The sequence below is a fragment of the Acanthaster planci genome, linkage group LG05, assembly GCF_054643075.1.
Source record: "Acanthaster planci isolate LZ-2023a linkage group LG05, COTS_SCS, whole genome shotgun sequence".
In the NCBI taxonomy this organism is placed as follows: domain Eukaryota; kingdom Metazoa; phylum Echinodermata; class Asteroidea; order Valvatida; family Acanthasteridae; genus Acanthaster; species Acanthaster planci.
This window is the reverse complement of record NC_141781.1, coordinates 219,497-239,063: the sequence shown is the minus strand read 5'-3', so window position 1 is coordinate 239,063 and position 19,567 is coordinate 219,497. Positions and strand designations below refer to the sequence as shown.

Sequence of the window (19,567 nt, the reverse complement as noted above, 5' to 3'; positions counted from 1 at the left end):
TGAACTTGTTAATGAACACAGCTTTGAATGTTCAAACAGTAGGTTTTAACATTACCAAATACATTATGAAGCATGTTTCGTGAATACGTCCAATCAAGCAGAGTCCAGAGAAGTAAAACCCACGAAAAAGAGCCAAGCAGTTATTATTCGTGAAAGTTTTAATTATTTGATTGGACAAATGCTAAGCTCGGGGACATTGAATATACCACAGTGTGTGCGGCTTGGTGTGTGCATGTGTGGGGGGACAAATTCAACATGATGTTGGGGGAGAAAAAATTTCAAAAGCTTTACTCGTGGTCCCGACATCCTTACTCTTATTTCATGGTTTTGTTTCGTAGGGTTTTGGTGCTGATATCTGATAAATAAATATACCGATTACTTTCTTACCTATGAAGTATGAAAAAAAATCTGGGGGAGGGAGTTGAATACGCCACTGCACAGACCCTGACAGTTTTGATACCAGCTGAAGATAAAGAGATTGATATCAGTATTGACCTCCTCGTGTTTATTCAAACGATAGAAAGGCTATGTATGTACATGTATGGGAATGTGGCTCTGAACACGCATCAGATATTAGACAGTTGAGCATTCGCTAAGTCGCTTGGTGATGACTTTACCGCTGGCGTTGTCAGGTATGTGAGAGTTTCGCTCCATTTAAATGATAATACTACTAATTCAGTGGGGGGGTCTCGATCCTTATTTTGCCGGTTTTAAACTTTTTGATAGAAAGCTTTGTTTCGATTTGTATATTATTGTCATTTCTAGATGTTCTTTGCGACAGAGATATTAATCTCATTGAGGTTATACTGTTACACCGATGTACATAAATGTATATAAATTAACACTATGCATAATGCTTGTCCTTGAGCTTGATTATTGGGTGGGACTCAAACCCATGACCTCCTGCTTACTAGTGCAGACATGCTACTACTGGTTTTTAGTTAGCAGTGATGATAAGTCACTCCGTCACGTATGCTAGCGTCAAGGAAACTTGTAGCACATTAAGCTATATGCATTCAAACTAAAGCTTAATGGCAAATCGATGGAATATAGGCCCTAGTCGTATTTTGTCCGCGAACTTCTTCCGAAATACATTGGCATGGCTCTAGCGTGCATGCAGAGGGATTTTTTTCAAGGAGCATAGCACCTATCAGCTTAACAATCAAACGATTTAACATTGGGAGGGGTCAATTATGAGGGGTTTTTTTAAATGAAATTTTAAAATGAAATTTGTCAGCTATCTCTTCATCTCCTTTGTGTTTTTTTAAAGTTCTTTTTTTGTGGCCGGGAAAGAGCTAGCATCCCTAGTGTCCCCTCTTTGCAACACCCATAGCCTCATATATAAGGACGGCGAGTAGCATAATTGGCCGAGTTTCCACTCTACAATTAAGTTAGAAGTGGCACACATATTTGCAACCATGCATGTCGCGCCCTCAGACGGTGTAAGTTTCGTTCATTTTCGATTTTGAATCGTACACCATGGGCGTCGGGGGTTGTCGTTCCAACTGGGCCTGACCCTAATAAAATGGCAAATACAGGCCCACATTAATTTGATTCATATTTGCTGTTTATTGACTCTAATTTTAAAAAAAAGTTTTAATGCTTTTTGTATTATTAATTATTTCTGGTAGTGACACCTTCCTTAAAAGCGTCCTAGGCACTGTAGCTCGCAAGTCTGAAGAAACCTGTAGATAGGAGACAATGAGAAGTAGTTACATTTCTGGAGTTGGGGGGAACCCAAGAAGAATATTCTGGGTAAAGCCCACGGAATCAGGTATATAGGGACTGAAAACCCAATCCACATGTGAATCGAGCAGGGATTCAAACCCAGACCACAGAGGTGGAAGGCGAGGTAGCTACTAAGCCAACCTGACTCCCGATTACAGTGATGATCCTTATCACCACTCGGTGTTCATTTGTGCAGTGGTGCACCTTAAAAGTCGGGAACAGAAAACTTAAAACAGTTTTTATTTACACCTTGATGAAAGCTTTTTGATTAACTCTTCCGTTAATTGCATTGTTGTATACATCATAAATAGAAGTAAGTTGAAAAAATAAATAAATTTTGCAAAAGCCTTTGCTTAAAACTGTTAAAATAGTCAGAAATTGCCTCACTGACAACAGAGAATCTAGAACCCCCCCCCAAAAAAACAAGCCCCAGACCCCACGCAGCTAGCTTGGTTCTTCACTCGCATAAGTTCTGATTATGTCCCGTCCACAGTGACTTTGGAAAGTGATTGTGGCCCATGACACGGAGCAAATACATGCAGGCCTACATGTCCGTGTATATGTTCGTACATTGAAGAAAACAAATCGAAGAAATTTAGAGATGTAAGAGACGGCCCCAGCACTTACGGTGAAAGGGAGATTAATAGGGGGGACGGCAAACAGGCTACCGTGTGCTATCACGCGGTGCACCGTTCCCGCCCATAAGAGTCCCGCAGTAAAACCACGGACAAACAGAACAATCTATAAGCACGCATTGCATCTTTGACCTTATGCAGATAGAGAGAAAACAGGTAGGCCTAATGCTTTCTTTAAGAAATATAAACTGCCAAAATCCCTTAATTAAAGTGTTAATGGTTTTGTACTCCCGACCTCTTTTCAAATTAACGAAACACGTCAGTCAGTCGACTGTATACACACACAACACTAAACGGATAATTTTCTTGCTTTTTTGTACAATTTACCCAAAATATACATTTTTCTATACTTAATAGTCGGCTGTCAGTTTTGTTTCCACAAATACCAGAAAACCCGACAAGGTAGATACAATGTTTGGTCTATGAGCGTGGTCAGCGCTCACGCTGGATATGACAACATTGACTGGGGGAGTTGGGATGGGGTCTGGAGAGCGCATGGCCCGTGCCAAGTGTCCCAACAATTTTGTCCAGGATTGTAGATATGATTTCTGTAACGTTCCAAATTCCTTCACTGTAGAAGTACGTAACGTTTTGAACCTCTGCTGAACCTAAAAGAGGAAGTCGAACCAGAGGAATTATGAAAAGAAGCTGGAGACATACTGACAGCAGCCGAAAAACGTATTTCAAAGCGACACAAACGCAATCGTACAGAATGGATATCACCTCATGCAATTATTCTTACCATTGCACCAATGCAAAACATTCATCATTTGTTTTCAACAACAGCTGAATAAATTCTTGTCATCTGATTTTCTGATTAATTAACTGGTTCAAACTAGAAGTTGTCAAGTTGTAAATCTGTGAATCAAGCAAGCGATTTTGACGGTACAGATACGCTACGCTTGGCGTAAGTGTTGACGTGCGTAATGGAAAGGCACCTTGAAACGCACGCTTGAGACCGGCCAAGCACATATTATTCCCTTAAACATACTTTTCTTCGGGCATGTAACATTCCATTCATTTTTCAGTATTTTGGTTTCATTTTTTCTCTCCTTCCGTTAACCGAGTATCATCAGAAGTTGCTTACCTATCACATTTATTCGTGTGAATCTTGTTTTAGGTTGTTATCAGCATACCTCTCAGAAGACTCCTAAGATGCAAGAACCTTTGTGACTTTAGTCTTCCTGTGTTCTTGCAGATGTACAAGCAACTCTCAAGAATGGTCAATGGTGTCAAATGGTGCAAATCTGTGAATCCTTTTATGACGTCTGTATTAACAAAAAATTTCGGAACCTTTTTTTTTGACAAAAAAACTAGAGCTTGTGTCGACAGTCCCCACCAAAGATTCAGAAGTCTTCGTGTCATCTAACAGCTCGCTCTCTATTGTCTAGTATGTACATATACTTTTAACGTGTCACGTGATGTCATTAAAATTTGTTGACTCAGTGAAGCACTTCAGGGGTGCAAATAGGACCCTTCGCTTATTTGAAGTTTCAAAATATTAATTTTTCTTTGTTTATGTTGTAAAGTGAGTGAATATTAATAAAAAATAAGTTGTGGGTCCATTTTTAGTGTTCGTTTCCCATTTTTCTTCCTAGAAGAGAGCTAAATAACTTGGGTTGACACTGGTAAAGGTAATCATGCAGTGCTTGGATGGGATATGCGCCTGATTAACGTAGAACTGCTCAGACAATAAACCCAAGGGTGTAGGAGGGGTGTGGATGGGGATGGGGGTGTTCACTAACTCGTGGTGGTGGTTGCAGGGCGTACAAAGAATATAGAAGTAAATGTTGGAATGGAATTGGGTCTACCAGCCCAAGGAAGGTGTTTTGGAGGACATTTAACCTATTTGTCGTCTCTTAAAAAATTATTTGTTCATTATTATGAGTACAGATTTATTTTGGAGGTGGATGTGAATGGTTGAGTCATGGGGTGTACAGAAGAGGGGACAGACCACTGGAGGATATGGGGTGCCATATTTAGTGTTGAACTAGTGAAGACTGTCAAAACTGACAAGAAATAAGAAAAGGACACATTAATGGACTGTACTTCTAATTTATTATGCCAGGATGCTAAATAGTGACAGACCAAGGAACCTGATGTTATAAAAAGTAAAAATACTGTTCTTTAATAGAATTCATTTCCCCTTTACTGATTTAGGAAAGTTATTCAAATGAACTGAAATGACTACTGGGAGATTTGAAATTGAAAGCTGTTTAAATTACTTTAAAGATTCAAAGAACATGTGCTGTTACAATGCTGTAACGATGCCAAAGACAAGCCTGAGGTCTCGCCCTTTCAATAAATGTATCTTGTGTGGCACGTCTTGGTCACCGTAGATTTCAAAGGCCGCCAAGCGCCAGGCAGAGGATCAGGAATGTTGACTCACTATGACTGAGGTCGAACCCACTAAAAGCTGCCTACTCCTGGGCACAAAAAGAAGTCACTTTTTTGTGTGGATTGCCTCGATAACAGACTTAGAGTTGTACAAATAATCACCTCTAAAAAATCAACCGCATTGTAGTTTTCTGGAAATCTTGTTTCGAAGCCTTTAAAGGTACGCAGAATATATCGTTAATATTATATCGACGTAGGCCAACAATTTGAGAAGTTGTAGCACTAGCGACGTACATGTACCCAGGGTTGCCGTTGGTTTTTGCACCCATGTGTGGGGGTGGGTGTGAGTTGTTTCTGCATTCAATTGGGGACCCTGAACAATAGAGGACAATAAGGTCCCTGATTGACAGAGGGTCCCCGATTTACAACTGTGTACAAAACATATGGCGGTCTTCTAAAAAAGTTTAAGTACAAACAAAAGAGGAACAATAGGGGGTCCCCAGTTGCAGGCAAATACACACTTGTATGTGTGGGCGGGGGATCTGGATGGGGGGGGGGAGCAAATCCCCAGTAGTATATTTTGTCTTTGTAACTACACATCTGCTGGGAGGGCAAGGGGGGATGTGATGACAATGTCTTACGGTGGCCAATGTTTCCCCAAAGCTACTCCCCTTGGTTACAACGTTGGGAAATTGAGCTGGCATTTTTTAGTAAAACCATTGAGGAATCCCTGCTAAACTAATGACTGTTCCTAATTTAACCCTCTAGGGTGTTATGAAATCATATTGAAATTGGAGGATTTGGGATTGTTAGGGCTGTAGAGGTGGACTTACATGTACACTATAGTTTTGCTATTTATGTACAATACATGCCATTTTTATAAATTGTAACATTTTATAAATTATATCAGATGTCACAACAAGTTACATCGTCAATGACCTAAGTGGTGTCCCAGTTTTTAATATTTCCAGTAATATAATTGTGGATAAGTTGACATGATTACAAATTTAATATTGGTGATTTCAATATTGAGATAACCGCAAATAATTGAGTAATATTGACATCTATGGACCCTGTATGTGGTGGAGTAGGGTTGGGATTTGGTTGGTTAAGAACAATACAGAAATTGCATCGAAAGTGGTTTGTATCTGTTTGAATTCTGTATCACAAGTCCCATTTAACATTCACCTAGTACCCTTTTCTTCACTCATATAGCCAATTTATTGCATCATGTTGGTGAGATATTTAGCGTCCCTGGCCTTGAACACCAACACCCTCCAGGCTTCATGATGACCATGAGATGGATTTGTGGCCTGAGAAGGGTGGGAAGGAGGTTGAAATACTGGATTAATAAGTAATATTCCAAATGGCTTGTTTTATCTCATAGGGGCTAACTATTACAACTGTACACAGGGAACATTGCATCATCCAGATGGCACCACCTGAAGTCAAGTACACTCAGGTACTTTCATTCCGTTCTTACAATGTACTTTCCATTGATAGATCCATTCTCTCAGTGTTTTTCTAGTTCATATCTTTGTAACTTTTTCAAATGTTATTTTCAGCTGTTCATCAACAATGAGTTTGTAAACTCAGTGAATGCCAAAACCTTTCCCACAATCAACCCGTCAACAGGGGAGAAAATATGCGACATACAAGAAGGAGACAAGGCAAGTCAGTGACTAACAATAAGGGCGACATAGAATCAAATTTACTTGGCTGGAATGGTTGAGCATTGTGAGGCCAATACCTGAGACTGGATTTAGAATATAGCGGTTAAATTTCAAGGCAGTACTCACCACAGAGAAAGAAACCGGGCTCTGTGTCTGATGATGAAAGGGTTTGGAGCCTTTATACCTCTCATTTGGGGGCGGTACACTGTGTCAGCATGTGTAGCCAACTTATGAGGACACAATCCTGGACAGTGATGTACTACATACAGATTTGATAAGGTACTGTAAGATTTTTAGATATGAGCTAGTTTTAGGGATGACTAAAATTTACTGCTATAGTCGACCATTTGGAACCAGGCCTTGGGGCATGGTCCACTACTGATTAGCAATACAGAGGGAACAAGTCACATGAAAAGAAGTGTGGGAGATGTCATTGACCATGAATGCCACAGAGTTGTAGCAAAGGTGGTTGATGAGATTCTACAAAATTCAAGTAGTTGGCCATGTGAGTGCGACTGTAGTTTGTGTGTGTATTGTTAAAATGCAGTTGACCAGAGATCGAGCTGTAGATCACATCTGAACTTATCATGCAGTAGACCTCTCCTTATTTTAACCTTTGACCCTGTCTTTTCCTGCCCAGACTGATGTGGATGCTGCAGTAAAGGCTGCCAAAGTAGCCTTCAAACTTGGCTCACCATGGCGATCAATGGATGCCTCCAAAAGAGCATTGTACCTTTTGAAGCTTGCTGATTTGTTGGTTAGGGATAAGGAGTATATTGCTGTAAGTAGGCCTGTAGAGACATCCTCAGATTTTGATGTATAGCCTAGCTAGACCATAAAAGGCCTCTTTTGTTCAGGCTATTGTACAAAGGTATGATATATATATTTAGAAAGATGGACACTTTAAATTTGATGTTATCAGAATCAAATGTGGTTTATGATGAAAGTCCACCTTGGGTGAAAACTCCAGTGGCCTGCTGACAAACAGGCTACTGCAAGCACCAGTCTGAGCAAACTAAGTCAAATTTATCAGTGCCAAGTAGTTAACTATCAATCAATTTTGCATGGTACCCACAACATACGTGTATGGTCTGAGGACTTTACTGGGGAAAATGACCAGTGATTGGGAAATGATAATTGGTGATTGAACTTGGCCCCAGCATGAGCAAATAATAAATGGCGTTAGTGACACCTCCGTGTGCTGCATCTCTTTAGGAGACTTCTAAGAACAAACCCTACAGTTATCTATATCTATATATCATACAGTAGGCCTGTATATAGAGATGATGGTTAATGTCTTTATGGAAGAAACACATTTCAGTAACAGTGATATTCAAGACATAAGCTAAGCGTTGGTTGGGACGCAGTTTTGTTAAAAATTTGTACAAATTTTATAAACCTATTACAGATTCTTCTGCTTTTCTGTCATGCATGTATTTCTAGTCCCTGGAGACATTGGATAATGGCTTGATTATCAGGGGTAGCCGAAGTAATGTTGACCGTGCTGTCGGATTACTGCACTACTATGCTGGATGGGCTGACAAAATCAATGGAAAGACTATTCCTATTGGTAACATTTTTGTTATTGGTAAAAATATCGAAATATCAAAACAAAAGACTATTACAAGTATTTTGGAGGTATTTAGAGTTACACATAAAACCTCTGAGAGTGTATTTACTATACTACTCACCTAGAATTGGTGCAGTTATGGTACAGTGCCTAAATGTGTCCACTTGAAGGTACATTAACTGATTTTACACATGTGCACATAACTTTAATAATGTACAAAAATGAATTATCAAGTAAACATGGGGATGGAAGAAATGAATCAAAAAGTATTCTGTTCATTTGCAAAATGGCACCTTGCTGGTATGGGGTCATGTGATATGTGCACACCCTTGTTTCTCATAACAACTCTATAAAGATAGTACGGACTCGTGTGTTGAGTCTGCATATTCTGAATTCATATTTGTTGCTTTTTGGTGTTGCTTTTTTGCTCAGATGGCAACTTCTTTTGCTATACTCGATATGAGCCCAAAGGTGTGGTTGCTGCCATTACACCTTGGAATGCTCCAATTGTAGTCGCAGTTCGGAAGATGGCTACTGCCTTGGCTTGTGGGAACACATTTGTTCACAAACCTGCTGAGCAGACACCTCTAACAGCACTCTATATGGCATCTCTTATCAAGGAGGTCAGTAGTAATTCATTTCTTTATATGAATTCAAAACTTGATCATGGTTTTCAATTGCAACTTGCCTGATTTGCTCATATCAAATATGCCCACAGTGAAGTACAGTTATTTCCTTTTCAAAAGGAAAAATTTGGAGGGTAACCTATTTTCATCCAAGTAGAATCTTTCTCAACGGCCAATTGAACATGTTAACCCTGGTTCTTTTTAGGCTGGTTTCCCACCTGGAGTAGTCAATGTAGTGCCTGGGTACGGACCCACAGCTGGTGCTGCACTTTCAGAGCACATGGATGTTGATGTTGTCACTTTTACTGGATCAGTTGAGGTAAAGTTGTGCTGATCTGATGAGTGAAGAACCAGCTTGGTATAGGGAGACAACTTTTCTCTGTCTCTTATACTGGTCAAATTTACCACAAACCCAGGCCTGCATTGCGTTTGTATGGGTTCCTGAGGATTTGGACAATTTGCCTGAAAAGAAAGAATTGTTGTGACCAGTGCTACATCATAGACCAGGAAATCACAGATTTGTGTGCACAAAATGTCAGTTGTTATAATGACTGACATTGAATTGCTACAGCAGTTTAATAGTAGACTGTCAACTCAAGGATATAAATACTAACTTGGTTTTTGTATTTGATCAACCAGTATGGTTTCATCTTCAGTGACAGAATAGAGGTACAATGGGCCCATACCTGAAAGCTACAGTACATGCCAATTCAGTGCACGTAGTACCGGCAATGCCATGTAATGTCCTACTGCACCTGCTTTCATTGGAATATCTACAAATCCATGGAGTTGCAGATATTCTGATGAAAACAGGTGCATACATGCCTTGTGTCTGCCTCTCAAAATGTCATTGCCGGACCACATTGAAGGCCACGTTGGTGTAGTATAGGTCACAGTGGTGTAAGTAGGTCACCGTGGTGTGAGGCACAATGAGAAAGTGTCCTCATCATTCATACTGTGAGCCCAGTAAATCAATTCAGTTGTCTTCTGACAATCCAATTTCTTGAGTTGATTTGGTTTTCTGTGACAGGTTGGTAAATTGATCCAGCAAGCTTCTGGTAGGAGCAACCTGAAGCATGTTTGTTTGGAGCTTGGTGGGAAGAGTCCAAATGTTGTCTTCGCTGATGCTGACTGTGAGTTCATTCAAGGGTTTATAATTCACATGCCAAAGCTGTTTGTCTGAGGTTTTTAAAGAAATGATTATAATGACTCTCAGACCATTTAAATCTTTAAAATACATTAGCAAATCTGATGATGTAATGTTTAAATAGAGGACCAAAGGTACTCACAAGTCATCTATTAAATAACTGCTTTGGGAAGGATGAGAAATGAAATCTTCAAAAGCTGTCCTTTCATTGTAATAAAAATAAAATTGCCTCTTTTGGATCTGTTATTGGTTACAGGTACAGAAGAAAACTCTATGTAATTATTTGATAATTCTGAAACTATTTTTTGACAGTGGACTATGCAGTAGAAACCAGTCATCAAGCCCTGTTTGCACATTCCGGTCAGATCTGTGTTGCTGGGTCTAGAACCTTTGTCCAGGAAGATATCTATGATGAATTTGTTAAGAAGAGCGTAGAGCGAGCTAAGAAGAGGGTTGTAGGAGATCCCTACAGTGATAAAACTGAGTCTGGTCCTGTTGTAAGTGATCCTTATCTTAACAATTTCATGACTGAAAACAACTAGTCTGACCTCAAAGGTATGCAAAACAAACGTAGCCAGGAGCCTAGGAAAACATAAAAAAGAGCAGATGATAAAGAACTTTTCAGAGATATAGGATGAGGATTTTTGTAGAATGATTACTAACCTGTCCAAATTTTGTCATTGGTGGGAAACTCACCTGGGACCCCCTGTCTACAGATTAAGAGGTAGGGGTAAGGAACATTTCATTGCACATACATGTACATTGTGTTTGTCTGGAGACTCAAACTGTGGAAGGTTTTCAGCATCATGCTCTATTCCTGCTTAGCATTCCTACATTGTATGAGGTCATCAAGGAGTCATGATTTGGAGTATGGACACATTTCTATTGACATTTTGTGTAGAAGGAATCCGGGTTGTACTTCGTATATGTAGTTTTTCAGGCATATTCCATCGTTTGTACAGTACACATACATATTTAGATGACCCCATAAACACTGCATCACTGTCTTTGGAATAAAGTTCTCAACCATAACCTCACATGTGCAGGTACTTTAAATGAGCTGAAATTGAACAATGGATTTTGGCTTGACTTGAGTTTGCTGGATATGACCAGGAGAACACTGAATCAGGCTTCATGTCCCCATTTAATTACCAAGATGTGTCCAAAGTCTTTGACTATTGCCAAAATTAATACCTGTGCCTCCGAAAGCTGTCAGCCGAAAGCTGCTTTAGCTTAGGAATTTTTCACAAAGCATGTTGATGTTGTGAAGTGCTCACTTTGTATGGTCCTGTATGTGATGTTAGTGATAAACCGAGATTGAGAGTGACTTTATCTCCTTGCTTTGCAAATGGCAGATTGATGAAGATCAGGTTACAAGGATTCTGAAGTTGATTAAAAGTGGTAAAGAACAAGGAGCTAAGCTACATTGTGGAGGAAGTCGCTCAGACTGTAAGGGCAACTTTATTGAATCTACTGTGTTCTCTGATGTGACTGATGACATGATGATTGCTAGAGAAGAGGTAGGGCTTACGTGAATGGAATCAGGATTCAAGTCCAAGTATTTTCCCTTAACCAGGGAACTTGTCATCTTTAACTGTTTTTATTTCAATTCTGTAGATCTTTGGTCCAGTACAGCAGATACTTAAATTTAAGACAATGGAAGAAGTAATTGATCGAGCGAATAACACAACTTATGGCCTTGCTGCAGCAGTTATCACAAAGGACATTGATAAAGCGCTGACTTTGGCTAACAGTGTGCGAGCTGGAGTTGTGTGGTAAGTCAGGAAAAACCTTCATTTACAAACTCAGTACATGTACAATTAATACAATATTGTTCGAATAAAACACAGGCGTATTTCAAAGCAATTCAGAGGGGTGAAACCTACATGAAGTAGGTTGTGGTGAACCCACATGGGACAGGTTGTGGTGTATTGCAATTACATATGATTTTAGAAATCAACATAAATACATGTATTAGGTTGGTTTATTAGTGTGTTTTGTTTGACAAGAACATTTATTTGCAATTAACATTACGATAAACAGAAGTATTGTTTTGTTGATATGTATTTGTAGGGTGAATACATACAGTGTTCTAGATCCCAGAGCTCCATTTGGTGGTTACAAAATGTCTGGCATGGGCAGAGAAGGGTAAGTCAAAATAGTTAATGTTTAAATTCATAAATGAAGTAAATATTATTTGTCGTCGTATGGACGTATGGGTTCTCTTGACATCTGTTTGGCTTTCAACTGAATTTGCCCTGGGTCTTGTACTGCCTTTAATACACACACTTCATCAGTAACATTTCAATTTTGTCATTCATTTTATCTTCCGGTTTCTTTCCTCTTACAGGGGAGAAGAATCACTTCTAGAATTCAGTGAGATTAAAACTGTGAGTAACGTGTCATTCAATTCACTGAATCTGGGATATTCCCCGATTATAGATGAACTTTTTTCTTGAAGTTTGAAATGAAAAAGGCAAAATAGAAGTCTTCACAAAGTAATTTTCTTCATGAAAAAAACATGGAAATGAAAGTGGGATGTTGGGAAAAGAGGCAGATATGGTGCACATACTGTGGAGTAATTTGCAATAAATAGGAATAAATAACTGAAAGGGGCAGCTACTCTGCTTGCAGGGGGCCCGGCCTGGCATGCCCGTGCAAAATACCGATATCAATTATTTATCCACTACCCTCACCAACTATTTTCTAAATTGTACAATCAGCATACATTGAAAGAAAAAAGAAAAATACCACCAAGTTGAGCTGAGGGAGAGGGGCAGTAACTGACAAGCTGGGTAGGAGTGATTGGAGAAATAATCACCAGAGGTTTTGAGGGTCCCACAGTGGGTAGGAGTGATTGGAGAAATAATCACCAGAGGTTTTGAGGGTCCCACAGTGGGTAGGAGTGATTGGAGAAATAATCACCAGAGGTTTTGAGGGTCCCACAGTGGGTAGGAGTGATTGGAGAAATAATCACCAGAGGTTTTGAGGGTCCCACAGTGGGTAGGAGTGATTGGAGAAATAATCACCAGAGGTTTTGAGGGTCCCACAGTGGGTAGGAGTGATTGGAGAAATAATCACCAGAGGTTTTGAGGGTCCCACAGTGATGTAGTGTCTATGGCAAACATTTGTGCCTGCCAAAAGGCACTCCTTCAAATACCCATTTCTTGTGTTCTATATCAACTTATAATACCCCAGGTTATGTAATACAAAACTTCTGCAAACTGCTTGCTGACTACAATGACCTAAAATATAAATCTCAAAATATGGAGGGCCTGACGTCTTGATCCTAGCAGAATCTTTCTCAAAGGCCTTTGCCTTTTGAGATATGCATGTAATAGTTAAAATCGGGATATTTCAGATTTTAAAAGATTCTTCCAAAATCCTAAAATAAAAAAATAGTTGATGAAAAATCCTGATAATCAGGAAAAATCCTGACAAAGCTCACCCTTGGGCTGAAAAAAGAAAGCAACTATTTTTAAAGGAAAGTTGCATTGCCTGAAGAAAGTATGTCTTGTGTTTTATGTGCCGTCACATGTCACATATGTGCCACATACATCTTTGTCAGTGAATGCAAACTGCAATATGAATTTACTGCACTTGTTGATTTTACTCGGTATATATCATTAGAAGTTGCTTACTTATTTTATTTGTGTGAAACTTGTTTTAGGTTGTTATCAAGATACCTCAGAAGAATTCCTAAGATGCAAGAACCTTTGGTGACTTCAGTCTTCCTTTCTTGAAGTTCCAAGAACTCATCTTACAAGGATGCTCATCGATGTCAAATAGTGGCGCAAATTTGAAAAACCTTTTACATGTATGCAGTTTGTGTCAACAAAAATTGAAAACCTTTGATTTGGCAATCATTCGAACCAACGTTTTAAACAGATTCCAAGCCAAACTTTAGCTCAAGTTAGCTCTGACCACTTGACCCGTATGCATCAACCACTAAAACTATACTGTGTTTAATGTTGAACAATACACAGCCCTAATCTTGGTCATATTTTGTGGGGTGGTTTTGATTTCCTCAAAAAGGCAGTTGAAATCAGGTTGAAAAGATCCAAGAACACAAATTGTTAGTGCAGTGACTTACAAATTACCGTATGACTTGGGGTCAAATCTAGTTCGTTCATGGCATGTAATTAGTGTTCACTACCTTCCTATTTAGGTTGGGGCTGTCTTAATCATCCTGGTGTTACTCGAAATCAAACACCAGCTCCATTTGACTGAAAACGAAATTTAAGTGTTTTTCCTTGAACATCAGTAGCGTGTATCAGTACATGTGCCAAGCTCAACTTTTACTTGTGAATCGGCTGTCAGCTGGGTCTCAAGAATTTTGAAGAAGCCCCAACCAACATTAACACTGTCAACCTGGTAGCTTGAGAATGGATTCTTTGCCACTGAGTTTCAAATGCCTTTTCAGAATGATGAAATCTATTTATTCAAAGTAATTTTGTAACAAAATATTAAATGTTGTAATTTTGTGGTGGTTTGGGAGTGTATTAAGTGTTAATGGCTAGCAAATCCAGCCCTCCTTAAACCAATTCTTTTAAAATTATATTATGATTACATTAAGTGTTTGATCTACATATGTGCAACTTCTAGCCACGTCTTCCTTAAGGCTATATATTTTTTTCTACCTAAAAGAAGTCAATGACTACGAAACAATCATTGTTTAGTATCCAGAATACATTTAAATGACACATTTTGAAATACCGTTACGGAAGTTGCAGTAAAGTGCAAATTTGATTTTGATATAAGTTGTGTAGTGGTACGTTCTAGAACACACTCCTTCATTTGCCTGTTTACAGTTGCTGGAAAAATACCTTCATCTTGAGCCTTTCAGCTCATAAAATAAATAGGGCACTTGAAATTAATTTTTTACACTCTTAAAAATAATGTACTTTAAATATGTACACGTATGACCAGTTCACATACATTTTGGAAAGAAATTTGTGTCTTGTTTTTAATTTGGACTTTAGGATCCAAGCAGAAGAAAATACTTCAAAATGGAGTCACTTTGAAGATTAAAGACAGTTTTTTTTTATAATGCAACAATTATTTTGCTGAATTCAACTCAATCTTCCCAGTCAATTATTCCTTATCAACAAAAAAGTAGTCCATTCCACAGTGGTCAGTAACTGTTCATTTAAAAAAAGCTATGTTCTGTGAAGGAGCTGTCCTTGGCTACAAATCCCCATCATTGATGACTGTATCTGAATGGATTCATCTGAAGCAGACTGTACACAGCTTACAAAGGGCTTGCATCCATGCACACTGCTTATCCCTGGATTATACTATACATGTACCTCCTGGTTCTTGATCCCATCATCATCAGATAGCACCAGACAATGTAGCACTCATCTCCTCCATTTCATCTGCAGGAATTTTCCTACAGGCAGCCACAGCCTGTGCTCGAAAACCAACCAATGCAAGGATTTAGGCAAACTCTGACAGGTTTAGTATTTATAGTGGACGGTATACGGGTATACAAAAGCTGAAATGATGCATGTTACATGTACATGCATCTGGCCTTAGGCCAGATTTTATTTATTTGGGGGGTTCTGAACAAAGCATGAATTTGGAAGGGTTGAAGGGCAGAAAAAATTCAAAGAATAAAAAACTAAAATGATAAACTGGTTCAGCACTTTTGGTATACATGTATTATGGACAACAAAATAATTTTAATTCTTTTTCCAGCTAACTCAAAACATTGCATCAGGAATTTTAAAAAAATGTCACAAATACTGACAGAAAAAAGTGTTATTTTTATTTCATTTTATTTTTGCCAAATAAAATAATAGTAAAAAGGGGAAATAAGCTAAAATAATAGATTTGACACTTGGATAGTGGAAGGTATGGTTTGTGGTAACATTACATAAACATTTTTGCTTTTTAAAATACTTTCGTGAGAAAATGTCTCTTGGTTTATCTTATGGTATGCTCTGGACATCTTTGGCAATGTGTCCAAATTATCAAAACATTTTCAGTAGCAGTTTATCTGAAGAATCCATACTTCCTTCTGGGATGAGAACACTGCTTGCTGTTGCAACAAACCATCCTTTTTTGTTCATCTTTTCTCACTGGAAGCAGCTGCCGATGTCAGGATCTTTGCCAAACACTCAGATTTATTCTGTACTGTTATACATTGTCTGTTACTTTTAGTTTATTTTCACCTTACCCATCATGTCTTGCACACGAAATAGCCTCGTGTATACCTAAGTGATATTTCATGCCAGAAGCTTCATGGTATTAGGTGACATCAGGCTTGAAATTTAGTCTTTTTGCGGACAATTCTCAGTTGACTGTCTTCCCAGTGAAGGTCCAATCAGCTTAAGTTTCATTTTCAGGAACAGTATGTTAATATTAGATTTTCCTAGATCACAGTTATACGTACCCTGTCAAATGTTTTCAGTTTCTCAGTAATCTTCTGTTTAGTAGATAGTAGATATTGCTTGCGTGGTAGTAGTGCTTGATGAAGACGTTTGTTTTCTTGCTCTATCTGCTCTAAAAGATGCTCTAATCTCTCTTTCTCTTTTAGTTTAGGTTGGACGAGATGGCTTCTGGAATCTTCCACTGGGTTCCCTGATGGTCTCCTAAGCAATGAACACATTGTTATCATTAGTATTATTAATTATTTCTGGTAATGACACCAAGGATTTCTCAACAGTGCCCAAGTCACTGTAGCTTGCAAGCCTAAAGAAATGTATAGAGAGGAGACAATGATTAGTTACAGGTTTAGAGGTGGGTAGGAAAATTCTAGAGAAATATTCTGGGTCAACCCCACAGAATCAGGTAGGGACTGAAAACCCAATTGACGTGTGGACCGAGCTGGGAATTGAACCGAGACCAAAGAGGTGGAAGGCAAGTAAAGGACCAATATGCCAACCTGACTCCCCAGAAATGTAACAGACCAACAAATAACTTCTAATAAGGATACAACTCTCTTCCAGGGCAGAAACTTCACAGAGGCATCAGAGGCAACTGCCTTGGTGCCCCTGGTCTTTGCCTCATTGCCCATTGAAATGTCCCTTTGGACCAGTTGATTTTCTAATACAAGCGCCCTTTGCAAATGGATAATTGCATTGCTCTTTCAAGAATGAAGTTCCTGCCCTGCTCTTCAAGCCCAGCGTTATTCCACAAAAGAATCCTTTTGAACTGTAGTCAATATTAATGCTTTTTCAGATGGAGGTTTATACTGGTGAATTTGTGGGGCTGTAACCTGCCTCAATACCTTGTGTATACCATAAAATCTGTGAAGGAAAACATTCCATTTGATGTCACATGTCATGTCTGCAAATCAAATAAAGAACTCAACTGTGACAGTGATTCAAAATGGAAAAAAGTGCAGGTTTCAATTACAGACTTTGTCTTTACCTAAAAAATAATAGCAGTCAATGAAAGATTAAAACATAATTTTTATTAGTGATACTTACATTTTTCCATTTGATATAAATCATGATTGAAATTAAGAACTTAAAGTGAGTGATTGAAATCAAACAATCCTGAGACTGTAGCTTTAATTTGATAGCATTCTTACCATGCTGGCTGTGTAAGCTGTGTAGGAGCATCCTGTATATATTGATCCAATTCATTGAACAGTTTAACCAAACCTTCCTCTTCAATCATTAACTCCAATTCTTTCTGTCAGAAAAAAGTTATAACAGCTGTAATTTGGGAAAAGGTTTCCAAGTTTATATTCACCAACAGTTTTGAACCAGCAACAAAATGTACTCACTGTACAAACTTTTTTGTATTGAAAAATTACTGATACAGATGTCTTTCAGGCTTACGAGTACAACTCTTGTTCAAGTACATGTACTGCATGAATAAGCGTAAGACACTTTTTATCCAGGTGTGGAAGAAACCCACAATATTGAGGACAAGTTTCAAGGGGAGAAATATAATTTCATAAAGTTTAGTGATTAAAAACAATTTTACTTTAAAATGATTTAAGTTTCATTCTGTCACATGCAAGGAAAAAAATTCATCTATGCATTGCCTTTTGTCACTGATGATGGTCTAAATTCATTCTAAACACCTTTCCCTAAAAACAAAATGAAACTCACCTGAACGTATGATTCCAGGTTTTCCAGGAATTGCTCTCTAATACTTCTTAAAGCTTCTGGACTTTTCTCATGAGCAAAAGAGTAGCTACGGGCAAAGACACTGTATCTAGAAACAAACAAAAGTATAAAAGATAATGAAAACAAAACACACTTATGATAACAAAATACTAGCTGTACGGAGTGGAGCTTTAGTATTCCTCTTTTTGATTTTGGCGGGATCGGTCATACTAACGCTCCACGACATTACATATAGTAAAGTGACAACGGTTCTCAAAAATTCCAAAGACTCACCAAAAATACCTCTTTCACCACCTACTGGCTTTCTTAAATGCCAAAGGAAAACTTTTAGGGCTTTAGTGATATTTCCGACTTCAAAATCTGACTGTTTTCGCTCGAAACATGCACGACACTTGAACTTTTCGCCGCCTCCTCCCATTCAAAAATGCATGCCTAGATTTTGCTGGTGCAATAACTCTATGGGTAAACACTCTAATGAAACTGCAGGAGAAGCCCATATGTAGTCGGGGCACAAGACATTTTGACCAGGAAACAGTCGTTGGTAGCACTCCCAACCATCACGATTAACAAGTCTTGTGCCCAGACCACGTATAGGCCACTCATGCATGTTTCTGGGAGGACCATGTTCGCCCATAGAGTTATTGCGGTGGCAAAATCTTGGCCTGTGTATTTGAATGGAGCAGGTGTCGAAAAGTTTAGGTGTCATGCGTGTCGATCGAAAACAGTCAGATTTTGAAGTCAGAAATATCACTAAACTTAAGCCCAAAAAGTTTTCCTTAGCCATTTGGAATGGAACAGCCGTCGAGCCGATGAGGAGTCAAGTGACGTATTGTTCAACGATCTTATTTTAAAGATTGCGACTGAGAGAGCGAGCCCGTTAGATTGAATGGATAAAGGCCAAAAGACTGGATACCTGAATAATGTGAGTGAAATCATTCAATAAATGGTTTTTAGACAACGGAAAGGTCAAGGATCATGTTCGTGTGCAAAAAAAATTGCACCCACGATAATAAGTGGGTGCGCCGAAAATGTTCAGTACGCCGACACGAAATTGCGTATACGGATGTGTGGCTAAGGATGGATCGGGCGTGAGAGTCCATGCCACAGAGGGGCATGGGGCTACACTCAGTAGAGCTAACAAAATACAAATAGCTGTACAAAATCCAGATTCCATAGGCTTGAACATACACACAGATGCGCATAGAGGGCTTCACTTAGCATAGTCCTCAAAAATAGAGTTGTACTTTACGAATAAAATGTCAACATGCGCTTGCGGTATGTGTCGGAAATAAATGCATAAACATTCCATACGTGTATAATGCAGCCGCTTTGTTTACCTCCCTGCCTCGAGACATTTTTTGAGAGTTTTCTGAAGTGCCTCCCTCAGGCGAATCATATGAGATCCTTCATCAGTCACTCCTTCCTCAACTTTAGAAAGTGTTAAGGTAGAGTCGCCAGCTTGTGGCTCATTCTTCAACGTTTCCGTTGCGCTGGTTACATTTGATTCAGTCGCCATCATGATTTCAAGAAACGCGCGAGCGAGATGTCTAAATAGACCACTTGAGGGCGTCTTCACGTGCAACAGCACCACAAGCGCGAGGTGCATTTCTAACATTAATTATGATGAACAGGGTTACCCCTGTAGTACACAGGGGTAACCAAACGAAGAGGTTCCCGGGCCCAAGGCGTCATACCCGGGCACCCATGAATGCAGTGGCTGATCGAGGAATCAAAAGATCAAAAGCAAGGAACAAAATAATTTTA

The 19,567-nt window shown here is 39.0% G+C and overlaps 2 protein-coding genes across 4 annotated transcripts; one reads left to right on the top strand and one right to left on the bottom strand.

Moving 5' to 3' along the window:
• Window positions 1-117: 117 nt before the first annotated feature.
• LOC110984697 (aldehyde dehydrogenase 1A1-like) lies at window positions 118-14,774 on the top strand. 3 transcript variants are annotated; one of them, XM_022245120.2, is made up of 14 exons: window positions 118-632; window positions 6,088-6,162; window positions 6,266-6,370; window positions 7,014-7,154; window positions 7,817-7,943; window positions 8,376-8,566; window positions 8,775-8,888; window positions 9,600-9,702; window positions 10,029-10,213; window positions 11,072-11,236; window positions 11,334-11,491; window positions 11,790-11,864; window positions 12,067-12,106; window positions 13,387-14,774. In XM_022245120.2, exons 2-14 carry the CDS (start codon window positions 6,133-6,135, stop codon window positions 13,417-13,419), a joined length of 1,467 nt encoding a protein of 488 aa, XP_022100812.1. In that variant the 5' UTR covers window positions 118-632; window positions 6,088-6,132; the 3' UTR covers window positions 13,420-14,774. The 3 variants fall into 3 exon arrangements, with proteins under 3 accessions (XP_022100812.1, XP_022100811.1, XP_086992633.1); XM_022245119.2 differs by lacking the exon at window positions 13,387-14,774 and having other exon boundaries at window positions 12,067-12,205; XM_087136507.1 differs by lacking the exons at window positions 118-632; window positions 13,387-14,774 and adding an exon at window positions 4,728-4,920 and having other exon boundaries at window positions 12,067-12,205.
• Window positions 11,276-19,458, bottom strand: LOC110984700 (polyamine-modulated factor 1-like). Its single transcript, XM_022245123.2, has 5 exons — window positions 19,141-19,458; window positions 17,786-17,891; window positions 17,257-17,360; window positions 16,114-16,312; window positions 11,276-15,125 (listed from the first exon to the last, which is right to left on the bottom strand). Exons 1-5 carry the CDS (start codon window positions 19,416-19,418, stop codon window positions 15,051-15,053), a joined length of 762 nt encoding a protein of 253 aa, XP_022100815.2. The 5' UTR covers window positions 19,419-19,458; the 3' UTR covers window positions 11,276-15,050.
• Window positions 19,459-19,567: the final 109 nt, after the last annotated feature.